Source organism: Chiloscyllium plagiosum, unplaced genomic scaffold (genome assembly GCF_037043375.1).
Source record: "Chiloscyllium plagiosum isolate Xiang-an unplaced genomic scaffold, Cpla_swu_hap1 HiC_scaffold_53X, whole genome shotgun sequence".
NCBI lineage: Eukaryota > Metazoa > Chordata > Chondrichthyes > Orectolobiformes > Hemiscylliidae > Chiloscyllium > Chiloscyllium plagiosum.
Genome location: NW_028270191.1, coordinates 15,076,777 through 15,097,623, shown reverse-complemented (window position 1 = coordinate 15,097,623; position 20,847 = coordinate 15,076,777). Strand labels below are relative to the sequence as shown.

Below are 20,847 nucleotides of genomic sequence, written 5' to 3'. Positions count from 1 at the left end.
TGTGCTCCAGCTTTCCTCCATTTAAGTAATATTTAGCTCCTCTATTCTTTCTATCAAAGTACATCATCTTGCCTTTCCCCACATTATAGTCCATCTGCCAAGTTTCTACCAACTCACCTAATCTGTCTATATCACTCTGTAGGCTCTTCGTGTCATCCTCTCTACTTGCCTTCCTACTTTTGTGTCGTCTACAAACTTAGAGATAGTACATTCACTTTCCTCATCCAAGTCATTAATATATATTGTAAATAATTGAGACCCAAGTACTGATCCCTGTGGCATGTCACTAGTTACAGGTTGTCATCTTGAAAATGCCCCCCCTTAACATAACTGTCTTCTATCAGTTGGTCAACCCTATATTCTTGCTAATATGCTACTCCAACACCATGAACTCTTAGCTTATTAAGTAGCCTTACATGTGATACCTTATTGAATCTGAAATAACTGCACAAAGGCTGGTATCCCATCACCAAGTCACCTTTGTGTACAGTTCACTGGCTGTGTGGCCAGCCAGCTCGGAGTCAGTCCCCTGAACTGAGAAGATTCTAAATCTCCTGGTTAAATTTTTTTTTCTCTTTACCCCCACACTACCGCCTAACTATGGTAGTGCTTATATTTTCCCCATCACCCATGCTGTGTGTATGTGCAGGTGTGAGACACAGTGAAAGAATACAGGTATATAAATCTTTATTCAATTTCCACCACCAGGAAGAAAGCAAACACCCGAGTGGCCAGTGACAAGCACTGCCCTTCACATCAAAGGGCAGTGCTGTGTGATCAAAACAGTGAAGGGGAGGGTAGGGACTAAATCAAAATAGAGTTGGAGAGGGAAATAATGCACTCCACTCCCTGCGGCGCCCACGTCTCCCTGAAAATCTCGAGGGTGTTGGTGGATACCGCATGCTCCTTCTCCAGGGACACCCGGGCAATCTCCTGTTTATATTGGTCAGCCAGGGTTTGCCTGATTAGCCCAGGTTAACAATCCCAATCAAGGACCTCATAGTTAACAAGATCCAGCTGGTTCCAATCATTACATATTTCCCCCCACATCCCTCCACCCCCTCATGTCCGGGGATGTCTCTTACAGCTTTTCTTGAGACATTTTTGCCCCACGTCCAGTTCCTGTGACTCGGACTCTGAGGTGAGTGGTGTTACCAGACCATAGTCCATCTCTTGCAACCGGAGCTTCTCGGGAGAGTTTCCTCTTCTTCTTCCGGTGATAACAGTATTGAGGCTACATCCATCTCAGACGCTTAAGTTTCCTTGACACTAGATGGAGGAGGAGAATCTGCGGTTTCTGACAGGCCTTCTGGCTGTTCTGAGGGGCTGGGTATGTTTTGCTCCTGCCCGATGTGTGAGGTAACAGCTTTCAGGTGATCCAAGTGTTTGTTCAGGACTGTATCACCTATCCGAGTTTGTAAGTCACGGGACTTGACCTTGCATCAACCTCACCTCGTACCCATACAGGGTCAATTCCATGATTCTGGCATCACACTTCGACACCTGAATGAAATTGTCCCTCAGGCTTAGAGGAGGCATGCCGTTTCACCCTTCACCTCCCCACCATGTCTGGGAATATCCGAGTCTTCTCCTCATCAGCAACTCTGCTGGAGCTGTCCCTGTTGTTGTGTGCAGGATGGTCATATATCTGAACAGGAACCGAGACAGTTTGGCATTGAGGGACACTGTGGGCTGTTTCTTTAAGCCTATCTGCAATGTTTGGATTGCTCTTTCTTTGAGACCATTGGACGATGGATGATATGGAGTTGTCCTTATGTACTGAATGATATTTGACTTTAGGAAATATTCAAATTCTCTGCTGGTAGATGACGTCCCATTGTCCGTGACCAATACCTCTGGGAGACTGTGTATCATGAACGATGTCCGCAACTTCTCAATCGTCATCCCCGAGTTTGCTGAATGGACTTTATGCACATCCAACCACTTTGAGCGGGTGTCCGCAATGACCAGGAACATTGAGCCCATGAAAGGATCAGCTTTGTCAACATGCAGCTGAGTTCAGGGTTTACCCAGCCATTCCCACGCATGTGGGGGGGGCCACTGATGGTAATTTTTGTCCTTGTTGGCACTCTGGGCACTGCCCCACCAATGCAGCTATGTCGGCATCCAATCCTGGCCCCAGACATAGCTTCTTGCTAGCATCTTCATTCTGGAAACCCCTGGATGACGTTGGTGGAGTTCAGCCAATTTCTGGTCGTGATCTTTACTCAGGACAATCACCCTTGCTGCCCACAGTAATATGCTGCCCTCTACGGTGATCTAGTCTTGCCTGGTCCAGAAGGTTTCAATCTGGGTTGTGATGGCCCTTCGGTTTCCCCCATTACCACCAGCTGTTTTAGTTACACGAGGACAGGATCTTTGTGTCCGCAGTCAGATATTCTGAGTTTATCACCAAAATGAACTCTTCTGGGGAGGGTACCAACAGTGGAATACCTGCCAGTGGGAAGCAGCTCAAGGCATCTGCATTAGCCACTTGGCTTCCTGGACGGTGTTCCAGTTTGTACTTTTACGTGCTGAGAATAAGGGCCCACGGCCGAATTCTCCCGGAGGTTACGGGCAGCACCGCCATGTCTTCCTTCAGTAGCCCTAGCAAGAGTTTGTAATCTGTCACTATGACAAATTCCTTTCCATAAAGGTATTGGTGGAACTTCCTCACACCAAAGATGACTGCCAAACCTTCCTTCTCTATCTGGGCATATTTACGTTCTGTATCAGCCAAAGTCTGGGAAGCATATGCTATCGGGTGTTCCTCTCTGTTGGGCCAGCAGTGAGCCAACACTACCCTGATACCAAACGGGGAGGCATCACATGTCAGCACCACCTCTCACTTTGGATTGTCGTGGACCAACAGCTTAGATGACAATTGCTGCTTTTTCACATCCCTAAAGGCTACTTAGATTAGATTAGATTAGATTAGATTACAGTGTGGAAACAGGCCCTTCGGCCCAACAAGTCCACACCGACTCGCCGAAGCGAAACCCACCCATACCCCTATATTTACCCCTTACCTAACACTACGGGCAATTTAGCATGGCCAATTCACCTGACCCTGCACATCTTTTGGACTGTGGGAGGAAACCGGAGCACCCGGAGGAAACCCACGCAGACACGGGGAGAACGTGCAAACTCCACACAGTCAGTCGCCTGAGGCGGGAATTGAACCCGGGTCTCAGGCGCTGTGAGGCAGCAGTGCTAACCACTGTGCCACCGTGCCGCCCACTTCTTGGCTACGCGACCATTTCCAAGGCTGACCCTTTTTCAATAGCAGGAGTAAGGTTGCCAAGATGGAGGCCAGGTTACATATGAATTTTCCGTAATAATTCACGAACCCAAGGAAAGACTTAAGCTCCGGTACAGACGGGAGAACTGGGGCTCCTTTAATTGTCCTCACGTTCTCTTCCAACGGGTGTTACCTGGTTTTAACTCTTTAACCCAGGTAGGTCACTTGCTGTGCCTGGAGCACACATTTTTCCCTTATAAGGCGTACACCTGCCTGGGAGAAATGCCTAAGCACTATGTTCAAGTTCTCCAAGTGCTCTTTATTGGTCTTCCCTGTTATTAGTACGTCATCCAGAAAAACGGCGGTAGCCCTTGTAAAAATGTTCTCCATGGTCCGCTGGAAAACGGGTGCAGGCTGATGATACCCCAAATGGCAGTCTTGTATATTGATATAAACCCTTCTGGGTATTAATTGTAGCGTACCTCTGGGACTCCTCATCCAATTGCAATTGCAGGTAGAAATGGCTCACGTCCAGCTTCTTGAAGGACACCCCCCCCGGCCAACTTTGCGTACCAATCCCCTGTGCGAGGGATTGGATATTTATCCAGCTGTGAGAAGTCGTTTACCATTTGCTTAAAATCCCCACAAAGGCGACCTCAGTGGCCAGGCTTCACAATCAGTACGGCCGGTGCTGCCCATTCTGCAAACTGAGCTGGTTTAATAATTCCTTCGCTCTCCAGCCTCCTGATTTCCACCTCTACTTTTATACACAAGGCAAATGGCACCGGGAAGACCTTGCAAAATCTCAGAATTGCTTCCTGCAAACATGTAAAATGGCTTTGGCCCCTTTGTTAGTCCCAAACCCTTCCTGAAATACCCCTGGGTATTTCACTAGGTCTTCACTGAGGCAGCCATTTTCTGGTCAAATAATGTTAGGCCAATCCAGGTGAATCTTTCTCACCTAATTCCACCCCAATAGGCTTTGGCCCAAGCCTTTTACTACCATCAGTGGTAACTGCACCAACTGCTTCTCATAGAAGACTGGAACCAAAGGCATACCCTTAATCTGTAAAGGTTCCCAATGTAAGTTCTCAGTCTGGCTGAGGTCTTGTGCAAACTTAAGGGTTGGAGTCCCAAGCGAACCTTGTTAAAGACCGATTCTGCAACCACAGATACAGCTGTGTTGGTATCCCCCTCCATGGGAACTGGGTGACCATTTAACCAAACATTCACTTTAATCAGTTCTGATGTGGAAGTCAGTAAGCAATTTAATTGTCCCAACCCACATGCAGGGTGATTTTCCAGGGTGTGCACTCTCCTGGGTATGAGTTTTGTTACCCAAGTCAGGCCTTGTAGGACCTGTTTGCTGTCTCGAGTCCACACGTCGGCAGCAACTACAATAGCTTGCTGGCCCGGATTCTGAAGAACATTTTAACCACTTGGCTGAGGCTCAGCTTCGTTGTGGGTTCCTGCTGTGGGCTGGCCTAGAGTCCCCCTGCTCAGGATATGCCCTGCATGAGGCTCAGTGATTGCCTTCACTCAAGTGGTGTTCCCCAAGCTCAGTCAAACAGTTGAGGGAGTCCACTTCCATTGGGATGGGCTGTAGCCGCCCCCCTGCTCCACTTGCCACATTTTCTCATGATAAAGCCAGATGTAGGGCCTGTTTGAGGTCCAGTTGGGCTTCAGCCAATAGGCGCTTCTGCATGGTTACATCATTAATCCCACATAGCAAACAGTCTCTCAGCATCTCATTAAGGGGTAAACCAAAGTCACATGCCTCTGCCAGTCATCACAACCTCGTCAGAAATCCCGATACGGATTCCCTTGATTCTCAACAGCCAAATAAAACTGATAGCATCTCAAAATTAGAGGAGGTTTGGGGTCATAATATTCCTTAACCAACTCCGTCAACTCTTGGAAGGTTTTAGTGTCTGGTGCCTCTGGGAAAATTATGCCCCTTATAACCAAGAATGCAGCGGCTCTACAAGCTGTCAGGAAAATTACTCATTGCTTTTCTTCTGTCCCAATTTCATTTGCCCAGAAAACCTATTGCACTTTTTTTCCACATACTGTGCCCAGTCTTCAACAGCAGGATCAAATGAGTCAAGCTTCCCAAATAAAAGCATGATGCCAGAAATGTTTACCCCAATTCCACAGTGATTGTTGCAAGTGAATGTTCTTCAGGCACATCCTGTTTTCTCCCATCACCATTGAAATAAGTGCACAGAGGCAGGTATCCCATCGCCAGGTCACCCTTACATGTGCACAGTGCATTGGCTGTGGCCCAGCCAGCTCAGAGTCAGACCCCTGAACTGAGGAGACCTGGTTAACAACCCCAATCAAGGTTCTCGTAGTCAACAAGACCCAGGTGGTTCCAATCACTATCAGAACCCCTTCTGGAAATCCAAATATGTTACATCAACTGGATCCACTTTATCTGTCCTACTTGTTACCTCCTCAAACAAATTCTAATTCATTTTTCAGCATGATTTCCTTTTTATAAAGCCATTCTGACTCTGTTTGATCATATTTTTTTTTATAAATGCTCTGCTATTACATCCTGAGCTGATTCTGAAGGCATTTGTGTCAGCTAAGTCATTGGGTAGCACTCTCACCTCTGTCAGAAGGTTGTGGATTCAGGCTGCACTACGCTGTCTTGAGCACCTAATCCAGGCTCTTATTCCTGCTGCAATACAGAGGGAATGCTGTCTTTCAGATGAGATGTTAGACTGAGGTTTTAGATGGATCCCATGTCATTTTGATTTTAAAGGAGCAAGGGGTTCTCACCGATGCCCTGACTAATACTTAATCACTCAATCAAGATCACAAAAACAGATCACTTGTCATTATCATGCTACTATTTGTAAGAGCTTGCTGTGCGGAAACTGGCTGTTGTGTCTTCTTTATTACAACAGAAACTCTATTTTAAAAGTAATAAATTGGCTGTAGAATTAATTTACAGTAAAACTTGGGATGTCCTAGATTCAGAAAAGACACTACATAAATGCAAGTTCTTAATTTCTTTTTCACCATAAAATACTGACCAATGCTCTGAATTGTATGAAGGAATAACCAATATTTCAATAAGATTATCTGCAGCATCATGCTAAAGAGGTAGAAATAATATTCCTTGTTCATTTAAAATTACGAATTAAATCCGTCAGGATTAACACTGCCACCTGACTTCCCCTACTCAATTTGCATTAGAGATCAATACTTGAAAGTTTACCTGTGAATTTGTCCATTCCTATGCAGATAATCCAAGCCTTCCAACACTTCTTTTAACACTGTTGCTATTACTGGCTCATCTAGCACGCCAGTCTTGTGTTCATTGTTGCTGATTGTTCTCCTGATTATATCCAACATAGAGCCTGAAACAGGAACAAGAAATGCTGGGTCACCATGCACCCAAATACAACTGTCTTTCTCTTGCAAGCAACTTTGCTCACTCACCCTCTCTCACTCTAACCTGCTCTCACTTTCCAACTCTCCAATTCCCCGCGTGCCTTAAAATTTAAAATATCCCAATCTTGAATCTACTGAACTAATTAACATCCTGAGTGAAAGAATTTTTCCTCCTTTCTGTCTGAAATTTCTTACCTCCGCTCAGCAGCTTCATGACCAACCAGAGTTCATCCTTCACAACAAATGAGGTGAAATAGGTCACGACATTGGGGTGATTGCACTGACTCATGGCTTGAATCTCTTTCTGTTCAGGGAAAAACAAGGTGATCAACATTTTGCAGCGATATTTCAAAATGTGCAGTCCATGACAATCTGTCACAACCCAACATAAGCTGGAACTACAGAAGTTATCGCCATAACAAAACGCTTTGATCATTCCAAGCTGCTCACCATCTGACTTGGGAATGATTTGCCGTTCCTTCAGTATCACTGATTCAAAGTTCTGGAATTCTCTCCCTAACAACATTGTGGGTCTCACAGCACATGGACTGTAGCGATTCAAAAAGGCAACTTTTCATCACCTTCTCAAGGGCAGTTAGGGGTGGCAATAAATGCTGGCCCAGCCAGCGATGCCCACATCCCATAAATGAATACAAAAATCCCTAAACATATGCTGGAACAACAGTCAGTCAGTCATTCTCACACACACAAAAAAACACACTGATCATAACTCTTGTCCTCTAGATGCTTGATTAGGTATGGTCAAAAATCACACAACACCAGGTTATAGTCCAACAGGTTTACTTGAAAAACTACCTTTCAAAGCACTGCCCTGCATCACCTGATGCAGAAGCAGTGCTCTAAAAGCTAGTATTTTCAAATAAACCCATTGGACTATAACCTGGTGCCATGTGATTTTTGACCTTGTCCAACCCAGTCCAACACTGGCACTTCCACATCCTGATTCGGTATGGGGAATTAGTTTTATGAAGGTGTAGGTGTGTACTGTACCTTTAAGAGACAGAGAGGAAGCTGGCAAGGACTGAAAGCAGAGAGTGTGCTGAACGAGTTAAAAATGTAACATTTGTTTGACATAAATAGCTGGTTTCGTGTTGCCATGGTACAAAACAAAATTCAAATTTGGCCAATTTAAATTATGCCCCAGAGACCAAAATCCAATGGAATTTGAATTTAATGTTTGGATGACATCAAACCAATGAAATGATCCAATGTTTTGAGGTATAAAACTGGACATTTTGAACAGTTAGGAGGAGAACTGCCAAGAACACCAACAAGTATAGACTGCTAGCAGAATAGCTCTCTGAAAGGTACTTGTCCATTAGAAATTTTGTGCAGCAGAACCCCAAAATCGACCCAGGAAAATCTACAGAGAAAGTTCGACATCCATAGATGACAACTGAGTTTGAAAGTGATTTGCTGTAAATTTAAGAGGGAATTTATCAGACCAATATTGTAGAGTGGGAGATAAAAGATAGGTTTAAGAGAAAGGAGTTGTAAACAGTTGTTTAATGTTCTCTTTTGGGCTTAAAGAATAAAATTGTTGATTTTTACTTTAAATAGTGACCTCTGGGATAGTTCGTTGCCTCTCGAAATTTAACAGATTACAGCACGAGGGGAGTTTCTCTGTGTGTCAGGTTTAAACTAGCAGAGGGGTTCACCCCATATAGTAACAGTAGATACCAGAAAGAATGCATATATGGGCTTCACAGTGAGGATAGGAATGAATCTCACCAAGAAGCCTTCAGCAGGTGCATGAAATGCTTATCTAGATTCACACATCAAAGCACAGTTTTCATAACTCCATGATGCAAACCAAGCTGACTGCCAAGCTAGAAAACACAGTTTAAATCTACAATTAACTGTGGCCTGTAATTTTATAGTAGATAAACTCTACCCATTGACCCTGTGACGGTCATTTAGTTTTGTTTTCTTGTCCTGCACCAACTCAGAGGTTGGCCATTGACTGGCTTCCAAGTTCTATCAATGCTGCCTTTCACTGGTGCAACATCTTGCAGCACCCCCTGTGGTGAGCATAAAACTTTGTCAATTCAAACCCTTCGGCAAATTCAGTGCCATAACTCACCAGGAGCTCGTCCATGCTGGTGTTGCATTTCTCCAGATTGATTCGCTTTATTGCCACCCTCTCCTTCTTGGGTTTGCAGAGAGCTGCTTGTACTACAGCAGTGGCCCCACTGCCTGCAGCAGGAAAAGAAGAGAAACTCACAAATAGCAATCACAAGGGGGGAAAAAAATCAGAATAAAAATCTCATCCAGCAAGCTGCTCTTGACTTTTCCAATAGTTTCCAGATTCAGCAAAGCTTCTTCCAGGCTAATCTTTTGACAGACGGTTATTTAACTCAAGGTTCAATTTTTCTTAACTGATTTACTATTGGGACAGACCCATGATCAGTGCTCTCTCTCTCCAGAGGTGATCTTTGAGCGAGCTTTCTGAACAATGATCAAATGCAAGTTGTTGTTGACAATTGTAAGGTATTCAGTTCACAGCAAGCTGCAGAATACAACGGAAAATCTAAACCACTTTGCATATGCCCAAATATACGTTCAATGTTTTTTTTGACAAGTCATTATCTTCATGTACTAGGACACAGGTTTGAACCTGTAATTTACAGGCATCAATTTCTTGATTTCAGAGATGCTACTGCAGAGAGGAAAGCAGAAACTAGGCTGTTTCAAGCAGAAAATTGGGGAGGGGGGAAATGGAAAGATTCAAATTGAGCCACTCTGTTACGAACATAGTCCCAAGGGTTTTACTAATGGATTTATTGACTGTCCCTTGTCTTAGCTAAAAGCTAAGCCTTGAACAAACTCATTCCTTAAGTGTGAGCATCCTCTTCCATGCAGGGACAGATCTGAGTTGATGCAATTAAACCTATGTTCAGCATTCTTGTGGCACTGGCTGTTGTCACAGTACCACACTGCCATTCAAAACTCCTGAAGAGATTCTTTAGTCTGTGTGTGATTGGTTTACCCCACAGCCCTTTCCCTACCTTTTAAAAAATGTCTTACAACAGTATCACCAGCCAATCCATTCTGATCCCACCATTTTTGTTACTAGCACTCAGTTAGTTACCTGGTCATTTTGAATTTGTTTCAAAGACAAAAGAAAATGCTGAGTCAATTTGTTAACTTTGGTTCAACAGTGGCATTTTCCATGCTGATTCAGAACATTAGGGGTTCAAGCTCCAGTCCAGAGACTACAGCCCCATAGCCTAGGCTTACATTCCAGTACGCTAAGTACTAAGGGAGTATTAAGCGAGTTGGGGGGTATCAGTTAGCTCAGTTGTCTGGTCAGCTGGTTTGCCAAGCAGAGTGATGACTGTTACTATGAAGGACTGTCCCTCTCAACCTCTCTCCTCACCTGAGGTGTGGTGATCCTCAGGTTAAACCACCACCAGTCATCTTTCTGATGAGAGAATGGGACTATGGTGACTTTACCTTTTTTTTTTACTAAGAGAGTGTAGAACTAATGGGAGGTGTCATGTTTTGGGATGATGGAAAAGATTGTATAATATTAATATCTGAAGTACAGCAGGACAGTTCTTCCCAGCGGCCTGTCCAATATTTATTCCTGAATCAACACAACTAAAAACAGATTATCAGGTCATTTGCACATCGCTGTATGCTATTTCACCCAATTTAACATGTTTCAAGAATGCTTGCTGTGAAGCATTTTAGAACATCCCGAGGACAGGAAATGCACTGCAGAACTGAATCTCTGTAAGTATTATAGGCCGTGTTTCCAAATTGATGTAGTAACATCACCCAGTTACTGCTGAACTGTGCAAGTGCCTTGTTCCTGTTAATTTGCTGTTAGCAGGAAGTTTGCTGAAATTCTGCATGTTTACCACTACAAGCATAAACTCCAACAGTGCACATAGGTAGGAGGTAGAAGGTAGAAGGTAAAGGAGCACAAGAAAATTCACACTTTCACTAGTGTGAGCTACAAGTTGCTTTTCAATCGCATTTATAACAGTGTCTACTCTTTAAAAGAATTTCACTAGCTGGAGGACATCAGGAAATCATGAAAAGCGCCATATAAATGGAAGTTTGTTTTTACCAAAATTAAGTACTTATAGACTGTCAACATTTCATCAACAACTATGGCGAGTGGAATACTTGGGAATGGATTATCCATAAAATAAATTGCAAACATTTCCTTCCCCACAGGTGTTGACTCTTTACTGGGGTGCAGTTTCACTGGTACAAAAGCAACGTGATGCACATGCTGGAAAATCTGAAATCAAAACAGAAAATGCTGAGCAATTCTGGGAGCACCTGTGAAACCGGAAAAAGAGTTACTGTGAACTCGTCTGAAATGTTAACTCTGTTTCTCTCTCCACAGAAACTGCCTGACCTGCTGGGTGCTTCTATTGTTTTCTGACAGGTGCAAGTCTCTCCTGGATATCTCACCCAACTGAAGCTTAACAATGAATATCGACAGACTATTCATCCTTGGAAGGGGTGACAGTCCTCTTGATCTCAGCAACATACATACCCCATGGGTTTCCCACTGGGTGCTGGGCTCCTGACTGACTTATTCTACCTTCCTAGCCCAGGGGGTCACAAATAGCTCCACGGCCCCCAGTCTGACACCAGCTATACTCATCCAACTCAGCACTAATCAGCAACTTAACCATTGCTGCTTCCTATGGCTCAGCTCCACAACAGGTAAGACACTGGGTAGTCACTGATAATTAATACTTAAAAAGAGCCAAAGACCCAAAATAAGAGGAGGAGAGACTCCAAATAAAAATGGCCCCAGTAGACACAATTTTTAAAAATGGCAATATATTATCAAAGCAATGAAGAAACATATTTTCTGCTTTCATAGCAAGAGTCTAGAAATAATTAGAGTGGTCCAACTCTGGTAAATAATGGTTCAATGTTTAACGTTCAGCTTTAATGGACCATTAATGATTGGAAGACTCCAACAAATCTGATAGCTGTGGCCTATGAACCACTGTCCGAGCACTTTGTAATGAGAATTAACTGTTCCTCTCCTCCCCAATGTTGCCCCAATGATTATGTTTATCTGTTAAGGTGGCATTCTGTTCAATAAGGTCACATTGCCAGAATTCCCACTGTTTAAATAAGCACGTCCCAAAGGTCTAAATGAGCAGCACTTGTTCGCCCCCAATTCTTGCCCTTAGGACGAGACCATGTTATCAAGGTTAGGAAAACCAGCAGCAAATAGCTGACTTTCTTTCATTTATTAAAATACTTTTGAGATTGTTTTACATATTTAACAAAGTGTTTTACTGTAATATCTGCAGTGTGACAGAAGCATACTAACCGTAAAACTTAAAATAGTAATTTCCCACTTCACGTTCTGCATGAGGGGCACATTTAAGTGCAGAATTAACTCAAGTGAATGGAATATCATACTTCATAAATTTTCAACACAAGTCCCCATAGGAAACACAAAGTCAGAAAATTATTCTTTTTAAATAAACGTTTGATCATTGCAGACTAATCTAACTTCTGCTCCAATTTTACAAATCCTGGACTAAAATATTAAACACAAAATATAATCTTAAAGTTTTTTAAAAATTAATCATATGAAAAAAAACTGCGTGAAGAAAAGCCCCTCAAACATAGAGTCATAGAGATGTACAGCATGGAAACAGACCCATCGGTCCAACCCGTCCATGCCGAGCAGATATCCCAACCCAATCTAGTCTCACCTGCCAGCACCCGGCCCATATCCCTCCAAACCCTTCCTATTCATATACCCATCCAAATACCTCTTAAATGTTGCAATTGTACCAGCCTCCACCACATCCTCTGGCAGCTCATTCCATACACGTACCACCCTCTGTGTGAAAACGTTGCCCCTTAGGTCTCTTTTATATCTTCGAGAACTTAAACTCCCACACAGTACTCACAGTAAACTGACTAAATCACCACTCATAGCTACAGTGTTCTTCTATGACACTGAATACAAATATCACATAGATCCTTCATTTATTTCATTTTTTCTCAATGTTTTTACAATGTAAAATTAATTAGTCATTTGAATAGAAAAAGACCCAGTGCGATATATTTTTAAACAATTTATGTACAGACAGGTGCAGTTCCCACCCTGTACTGTCAAGCCTGAGTGACAGAAATGTGAACACCACTGGCTTGGTTATCCGGGTTCAGATCATATATGACCTTCTCAAGAAACCGTCCATCCATAGGCAAAGTCAGAATTATTCCAGAGAGTTTATTCATTCTTTCATGGGATATAGGCATCATTGGCAAGGCCAGAATTTACTCCCAATCCCATATGCCCTTGAATTAAGTGGCTTGTTTGCACAACTCAGAGTGCAATTAAGAGTCAAGCCCATTGCTGTTCTTCTAGAGTCACATGTAGGCCAGCCTAGGTAAGAATGACAGATTTCCTACCCTAAAGGACATTAGTGAATCAAATGGATTTTTACCACAATCAATGATAGTTGCTATGATCGCTCTCACTGAGACGAGCTTTATGTTCCAGATTTATTAACTTAATTTAAATTACACCAGCTGTCATAGTGGGGTTTGAACCAGTACATTAACCCCTGGATTACTAGTGCAGTGACATTACCACAGCGCTACCATTTCACCAAGACAATTATGCTGGGACAATTATAGACTTCTTCTTTCAGTAATCAATGCTTTCCTCCACACACATATTCAATGTCAAATGTATAGACCTTCTAGACATTTTGTCTCTAAGATTCAGACTGCCCATACAGTTGACTCAACCACGACGTCTTCGTTGTCTGGCATTCTTCTCAAAGTATCCTTGATTCCATGAAACTCTATAGCTTTCTCCTGACCTCTGCAACCCGCACCATGCTGACCTTTATCAATGCCCTCTCCACACAATTGGTATTCCTTGCCTCAATGTTCATTAATGGCTTCCTCTCAAGGGCATTGTTCCCTTCTTCTTTAACACTGCAGATATCAACTTCACCTCTGTGCTACTACTCTAACATATCCCAAAATGCCCAATGCATTTCCAGCAATATCTTTTCTTCCAGTCTCCACTTCCAATGTACCTGAATGTTTCAAGGTTAGACTATTACTTTTCCTAGTTTAGAGGTGTCTGTGCATGTGCTGATTATGTCTCTCCTCCACAGCTTTTGACTTCATGACTACCTCTATGTTAGACTGCTCATCAATGTCAGGTCACGGATGAGGAAGAATTTTACTTCATCAAATATTTTGAAGACTGAAAGTATCTTATTTAATTTCTGGCAAAAAGACCTATATCCTAGCCCTAATTCTGTTCCCTCTTCAGCTGTCCATTTGATTTGAATCAGAATAATTGCAACCTCGATGTTTTGTTTGACCACAGCTTATCAAACAACAAATCCTTTCCATCACCAAGACTGTTTACTTCTACCTCAGCAATATTGCTCATCTTAGCTGAAACCTTCTTGATGCTTTCTTTACCTACACACTCAACTCCACTGATGTCCTGTTCACCAGCCTCCAAGTGCCACATCACCCAAACCTCTACCATCTACATCCTGTCTCATCACCCCTTTGCTCATTGTCCCCCAATTCCACTATTTTCCTCCTTGCTCTCCTTTGACAAAATCCCTCTAAGGGCTTGTCCTTTACCAAATCCCTGAAGCTCTTTTCCTGCCTTTTAGAAAGCTTACCTTTTCCCAATGTGCTTTCAATCTAATTCTTGCTCCCTGTCCATTTTGTCCTTGCACCTTTGGACATCTATTACATTATGAATACTGTCTGAATGCAAGCTGTCATTCATCATTGCACCCATTATCATCATGACCTTTGTGTATTGCGTTATGTAGTCAGGTGCACCTTTCTTTTAAGTGAGTTGCTGACTCATGTATTATAATCTAAAGTTGTTTTAATCTTTTAGTACTTGATGGTTGGAACACGATTTTAATGTTGATTGTCTACTTTTATCAGCATCACAAAGTTTTATAAATACAACTATTTCAGGTACAGTAGACATGCTAAAATGAAAATCTCCTCAGCAAATGTCATCGCATAGCCAATGTGATAGATTCTGTAATGATGCATTATGGTGTGTAGCTAGTTAGCAGCAAGTCATATGATGAGTTGACAAGGTACAATTAGGTATCAGAGAGGACTGGATAGAAATCAGATGCTTATAGGGGTCGGATTCAGAATGAACTGTTGGTTGATTTTGAGCTGAGGAGGAAAGAACAGCTTGCTTCCTTTACAAGGAGTGAAGTGTTTTGTTAGACATCACTACATAGGATTCTTCCATGTCTAGCTCTCCATCAGCATCGATGCCTGCAAACATCACTGTCATGTCAGAGGAGGGGAAAGTCAACAGCAAGAACCTTCACCCTTGGGCAAAATCACAGCCAAGACATTTGAGCAGTGAGAGGACATCACACCTTTTCAAGGATCCTCCATAGAGCCACCTCAGGAAACAGCCAAGTCATTAGTCTGTGCATCTGAAAACACAAAGGGACACATTAGCCACAATGCACGGCAGGTTGTGCCCTCAACATCCTCTTTCAATAGCTTCAGCACACAGGGTGTGATCCAAAAACTTAGGGCAACAACAATATTTCACCACATGCATGGCAACTTCAATGCCTTGCATCATACTGTGCAAGTAAGGACACCTGAGCAAAGAGACTCACTGGTCAATTTGCTCATCCTCATTAATGTACAGCCAGTGACTCTCCCTCCATTCAGTGCTCCAATGAGTTGTTTGAAGCCCTGCCTGGCAGCATTGTTTGGGGAGGTTTTAATGCCAATGAGCCTAATGTGCTCCTTCCGTTGTTGCAGTATCCCTTCCCAGTGATTCAATGTGGCCAAACTCTTTGGACCAATCATTTCAACTTTGTTCTCTGTGATATGCAAATAAAGACAACATTTACTTTATTTATTACACAGGAGAAATCTTAGTAATTTACCTTTTAAACGTTAACGATTTAATCAACCGTTATTTTTCATCACTCCTGACTCCATCACCTGCTTTCCTCCTTGGTGCAGGACATCCATTATCATTTTCAAAAGCGATTGTAGCATGATAGATCTGTATCCAGCTCTTTCAGTTTCTGGTATGGTCCAGTACTCCATCCACTACAGTAGCAGGCTTTCCCTCATTGACACAATGTCAAAAACAACAATGAGTTCTTCAGTCAATGGCTCAACTGTATCTCAATCCATTTGGTCGTATTTGACATCCAACTGCAGATTCTGCTCAATTGAAGTCTCATCATTGCTGGAAGTGTTTTTTTTTCATTCCTTCACAGGATCCCTAGCAAGGCCATTATTACGGATCCCTAATTGCCCTCAGCTGAGTGGCATGGTTGGCAACTCAAAGAGCAGTTAAGAGACAATTACATTGATGTGGGTCTGGAGCATCACATCGGCCAGCCAAGTAGGAACAAAAGATTTCCTTCCCTGAAGGACATGGTCATCATTACTGATAGTAGTTTTTCAGTCCAGATTAATTAAATTTAAATTCTCAAGTGACCCTGGTGAGATTTTAACTCGGCTGCTGGATCATTGGTTCAGGTTTCTGGATGATTCATCCAGTAACATAACCACAATGCTACCATTCCCCTCACATATAAGCAGGTGAGGTAGCAAGCTGATTTACAAAAATACCAAGCCTTCCCCAAAAAGTACGACACCCTTCTCCTTAACCTCTTCAGCTGACTTCAAAAGGGAGAAGGGGACACAAAATTGTTCCACTTGCCTTGTGAAGCAAAAGAGCTGCATAAGTCATTGATCTCAATACTTTAGCTAAAAGACGAGTTCCTAGCAACATTCCAAATCAGACCACTAGGTTGTAATGGTCTCTCATCATCTGCTGCTGGAGTAATCAGCTCCTGACTATTTGACAGAACACTCACTCCTTGGAAGCACAGCCCACACCTTCATCATCAGAATATTCCTGGGAATTCCTCTACTAGCTACAGACATGATCCTTGCCATCAAGTGTGCTTTAGCTTCTACTTACTACTTAACTCTGAGGTTCAACCCAACATTGAACCTTCCACCCCACCAACCTCCGTACACATGGCATCATCCTCCGCCATTTCCGCCACCTACAAACGGACCCCACCACCAGAGATATATTTCCGTCCCCGCCCCTATCTGCATTCTGTAAAGACCATTCCCTCCGTGACTCTAGTCAGGTCCACACCCCCCACAACCCACCCTCCCCTCCTGGCACCTTTCCCAGTCATTGCAAGAATTGCAAAACCTGCACCCACACCTCCCCCCTTACCTCTGTCCAAAGCCCCAAAGGAGCCTTCCACATCCATCAGAGATTCACCTGCACTTCCACACATCATTTACTGTATCTGTTGCGCCCGCTGCAGTCTCCTCTACATTGGGGAGACAGGATGCCTATTTGCAGAATGCTTCATCGAACATTCTGCTTCTCCGGGACACACGCACGAAGCAACCCTACTGCCCTGTGGCTGAACACTTTAACTCCCCCCTCCCGCTCTGCCAAGGACATGCAGGTGCTGGACCTCCTCCACCGCCAAACCCTAACTAATCAATGCCTGGAGGAACAACGCCTCATCTTCCGCCTTGGGACCCTTCAACCACATGGGATCAATGTGGATTTCACCAGTTTCCACATTTCCCCTACCCCCACCTTATCCCAGATCCAACCTTCCAACTCAGCACCACCCTCATGATCTGTCCTACCTGTCCATCTTTCTTCCCACCTATCCGCTCCACACTCCTCTCCGGCCTATCATCATCACCCCCACCTTCATCTACCTATTGCACCCACAGCTACCTTTCCCCCAGCCCCACCCCCCCCACCAATTTATCTCTCCACACCAGAGGCTGCTATTCCAGACCCAAGCTTTTCTAGCTGTTTATTGCTACTTTCTAGTCTTTCCCTTCATTTATCTTCTGTTTACTCCCAGCTCTCCCGATCTCAGATATCATGGCCCTCCCAACTCATTTCTGCAGCCTTATTCTTACAGTCCCTCATCCCAATCAATGCTATTCTTCCACCGATCTCCTCACCTATCCCCATCCCAGGCTTTAGAATCTCCTGGACTCATCCAGTATTCCTATCTAAACACAATCCATCACACCCAGCATGAGACCTGCTGCTGCCACTCACCCATCACTGCCCTGTGTTTTGGGTTCACTCAATAATTAATCTCCTTTGTTAAATTTTGTCACACTTTAAATATGTTGTCAACCTGCCTTCAATCACTGCCATAAGTCTTCTTCTGTCTCCTGCTGTGTCGATGCCTCAACCTTAATGAAATTCCCCTGGGAGGTTTGATTATACTAAAAGTCATTACTGGCAAATGTTGAAAACACTTACACTAAGTTAAGTTACAATTAACTGTATATTTCTGTTGAAGCGGTTCGCTTTATAGCATTTAACTTCTCAATTTAACTGTATTTTGCATTTTGTTTCTATGTCACATCCGGAACTTTCTACTGTCCCATCAATCTGTTTTTAGAAATATTTGGAGGAAATCAGTGACACACCACATGTCACACTTCAAAGTATTAAGAGAGTGAAAAGAGAGCAGTCTTTCCATGCTGGTTTCGTCTTGATGTGAAGGTGTGAAAATTTCCAAAACACTGGCAAATTTCCTTCAAATTCTTTCAGGAGCAATCAAGCTCTGCTTGTCCTCAGGACTTGTTCTTTCCTATGGCAGTTGCCTTAAAGGCATAAATCAGGTTAGCAGCTGAACATCAGAGCACATTATGGAATACAGATTATCCACAAGCAACACCACAGGAGATCAGCCAATATTGTGTAAATATTATTATTCACTTTCCACAGATCATCATGTTACCTCACAGTGATTAAAAATGAATGCTATAGTTTTCAGACTGACAAAATAATGTTGTATGTTTGTGCCTGTTTAGACGTTGAGACACATCCATTATGCTTCAGTGTCAGACAAATTTTTGTGTCACAGTTGAAACAAAGAAAATCAATTTTCTGCATTTTGAAATTAGAGAAAAGCTGGCAACAGAAATATCTTCGAAATGATCACCCTTAAACCAGCATAATTTCCCTTCCTTACAATGGTGGTGTTTCAGTGTTAAAGGGGATTACAGTGCGACATGTTTTTCATCAGGTATTGTCATTCTAAGTGAAGGTATAGGAAGTTACAATGGGAAGAATTGACAGGGAATGTGTGCAGCTGGAGGCTTATAATATGTACATAAAAATAAACCAAAAACATGAATGTTGGCTGTATACCAAATTATTCATGCTGAATCTGAATGGATGTTAAGTACAAAAAAGTTACCTAGCTACCTAACTTAAGGAAGTTCCAAAACGTAATCAAATATGACAATACAATGGCGAACACGATCATCTCACATGCAGGAAAGTGTTGCTGTCTTTCATATATATGGTCAACTGCTTTACTTATATATTTGTATTTAATATTATTGCTGATCATTGTTCCACATTATGTAATTGTATAATACAGGCAATGTCACAGAACATCAGACAGTAATTGCAATGGCATCTAAGTCGGATTTTGAATAGCTTCAATATCTGTGCCTTTATTAACTTGGCAGTTAGATGAATTCAAACAGTTATCACTCTAAGAAAATAACATAAAAAGTCAAAAGAAAGTTTGGAATGATAAAAAAATTTATTGGTTGCATCAAGCCCAAACCCCCCCAATTCTCCTACCATAACTACATCTATCATGGATTCTTCCAGCCCCTCAGGTTTCCCCTCCTAACTCTCCCAATGTGAATAAAACACAAGAACTAACATCTCCATATCTCTCAAACCCATTCTCAACAGATATTTGTCTAGCATTTTTAAAAAGGTACAGGTGCAGGAACAGGTAATAGGTACAGAGTTAGCTTTTTTTTCTGCTCTTTCTACCTCAAAAATGATAGAGAATTCAGAGAACAGTGAGCAGCACAGATGAACCTTTCGTGTCTTCATTATGAAGAAAGAATCAGACAACTGACCAATTTTTCCTCTTAAGATTAAGAAGTGTTACAGATCATCTTTGGAACAAGTAATGTAGAAGCAAGGAAGTTCACTTTCTTCGACAGCACTCAGAGACACAATTGCATCAAAAATGGCTCCTGATATCGGTTTTAAGTCTCTTTTTCACTCATGCCCATTTCTACTCCCTGGTGCTACTTGGCCTCCTTTGGAGTAATATTCTGGGTTATCTATATCATTTTATATTTCATGTGCAATCGTGACAGCTTCACTCACCCTGCAAACTCGTTTCTAGAATGTTGAGCTTGAGTTACTCTCATCTTCCCTTTTCACTTCCCTGTTGCTCTTCTCTATATTTTCTCCAATGCGTTAAGTCCTCTTAACAACTTGCTGCCAAAACTAAACACAAAAAGCCTGAAATTCTGTGCCTTACAATTGTGTCCTCCACAACCATCTGATGAAGGAGCAGCGCTCCGAAAGCTAGTGCTTCCAAATAAACCTGTTGGACTATAACCTGGTGTTGTGTGATTTTTAACTTTGTACACCCCAGTCCAACACCGGCATCTCCAAATCATGGAATTTCCTGATGTGTAAACTTTCTCTGCTCTTCCAGGACAACAACAGCGGCTCAAAGAAAATCCCATGCTAATTTTTTCACAGGACTATTTATCATAGACAAATGTTTCAGTAATGGTGTTTGACATTTGCACTGTGATATCGAGCACAGGCTTGCTTTCACATTGGATTTCTAACTTCTACTGAGGAAGTTAAGGCTGTGATGTATCAGAGAATGGGAACTCTGTGTACTATTCCTTTCATGAAATTTCTCAGAGACTCCTTGTCTCAACACCAGAAATCTCAATGTTCAATCTCCATTATTGGTACTATCCAGTATCAGCATTAATATTATCTGAGCTAATATTTCAATGGTCCACTTTGTTTTGGTTTAAGTATGTGCTGGAAACTAGTTGCCTTCCCTCCACCCAGAAGACTCCTTTATAAAGATGTGCAGGAGTTGATATAGTAAATCAGCCAGGAACTCCACAAGGGCCCTGTGTCACCAACTCTGCACAGAGATATTCCAGGTAGTTTAGTCACATGGTCTCCTGCCACTAACTGCCCTAACCCCACAGTGCCAAGCACACACCCTTGTAGCACATTATCTAATACAGTCAATTTGACATCACGCAAAGTTTTCGTTATCCAATTGCAACTCTACTTAATGTGAGATAGAGTAGGCAGGACAGTCTCT

At 42.7% G+C, this 20,847-nt stretch overlaps 1 protein-coding gene across 3 annotated transcripts in view; it reads right to left on the bottom strand.

Annotated features, from left to right (window-relative positions):
* The window catches only part of LOC122543361 (STE20/SPS1-related proline-alanine-rich protein kinase-like), a 128,546-nt gene that overhangs the window by 93,621 nt on the left and 14,078 nt on the right, over positions 1–20,847 (bottom strand). For 2 of the 3 annotated variants that reach the window (XM_087985457.1, XM_043681985.2), the window contains exons 3-5: positions 8,751–8,863; positions 6,842–6,950; positions 6,471–6,612 (exon numbers count right to left, since the gene is read on the bottom strand). In XM_087985457.1, coding sequence (XP_087841583.1) covers positions 6,471–6,612; positions 6,842–6,950; positions 8,751–8,863 — 364 coding nt within the window. Of the gene's footprint in view, positions 1–6,470; positions 6,613–6,841; positions 6,951–8,750; positions 8,864–15,060; positions 15,741–20,847 lie in introns of those variants that run through there. The other variant, XM_087985458.1, reaches the window with a different exon arrangement.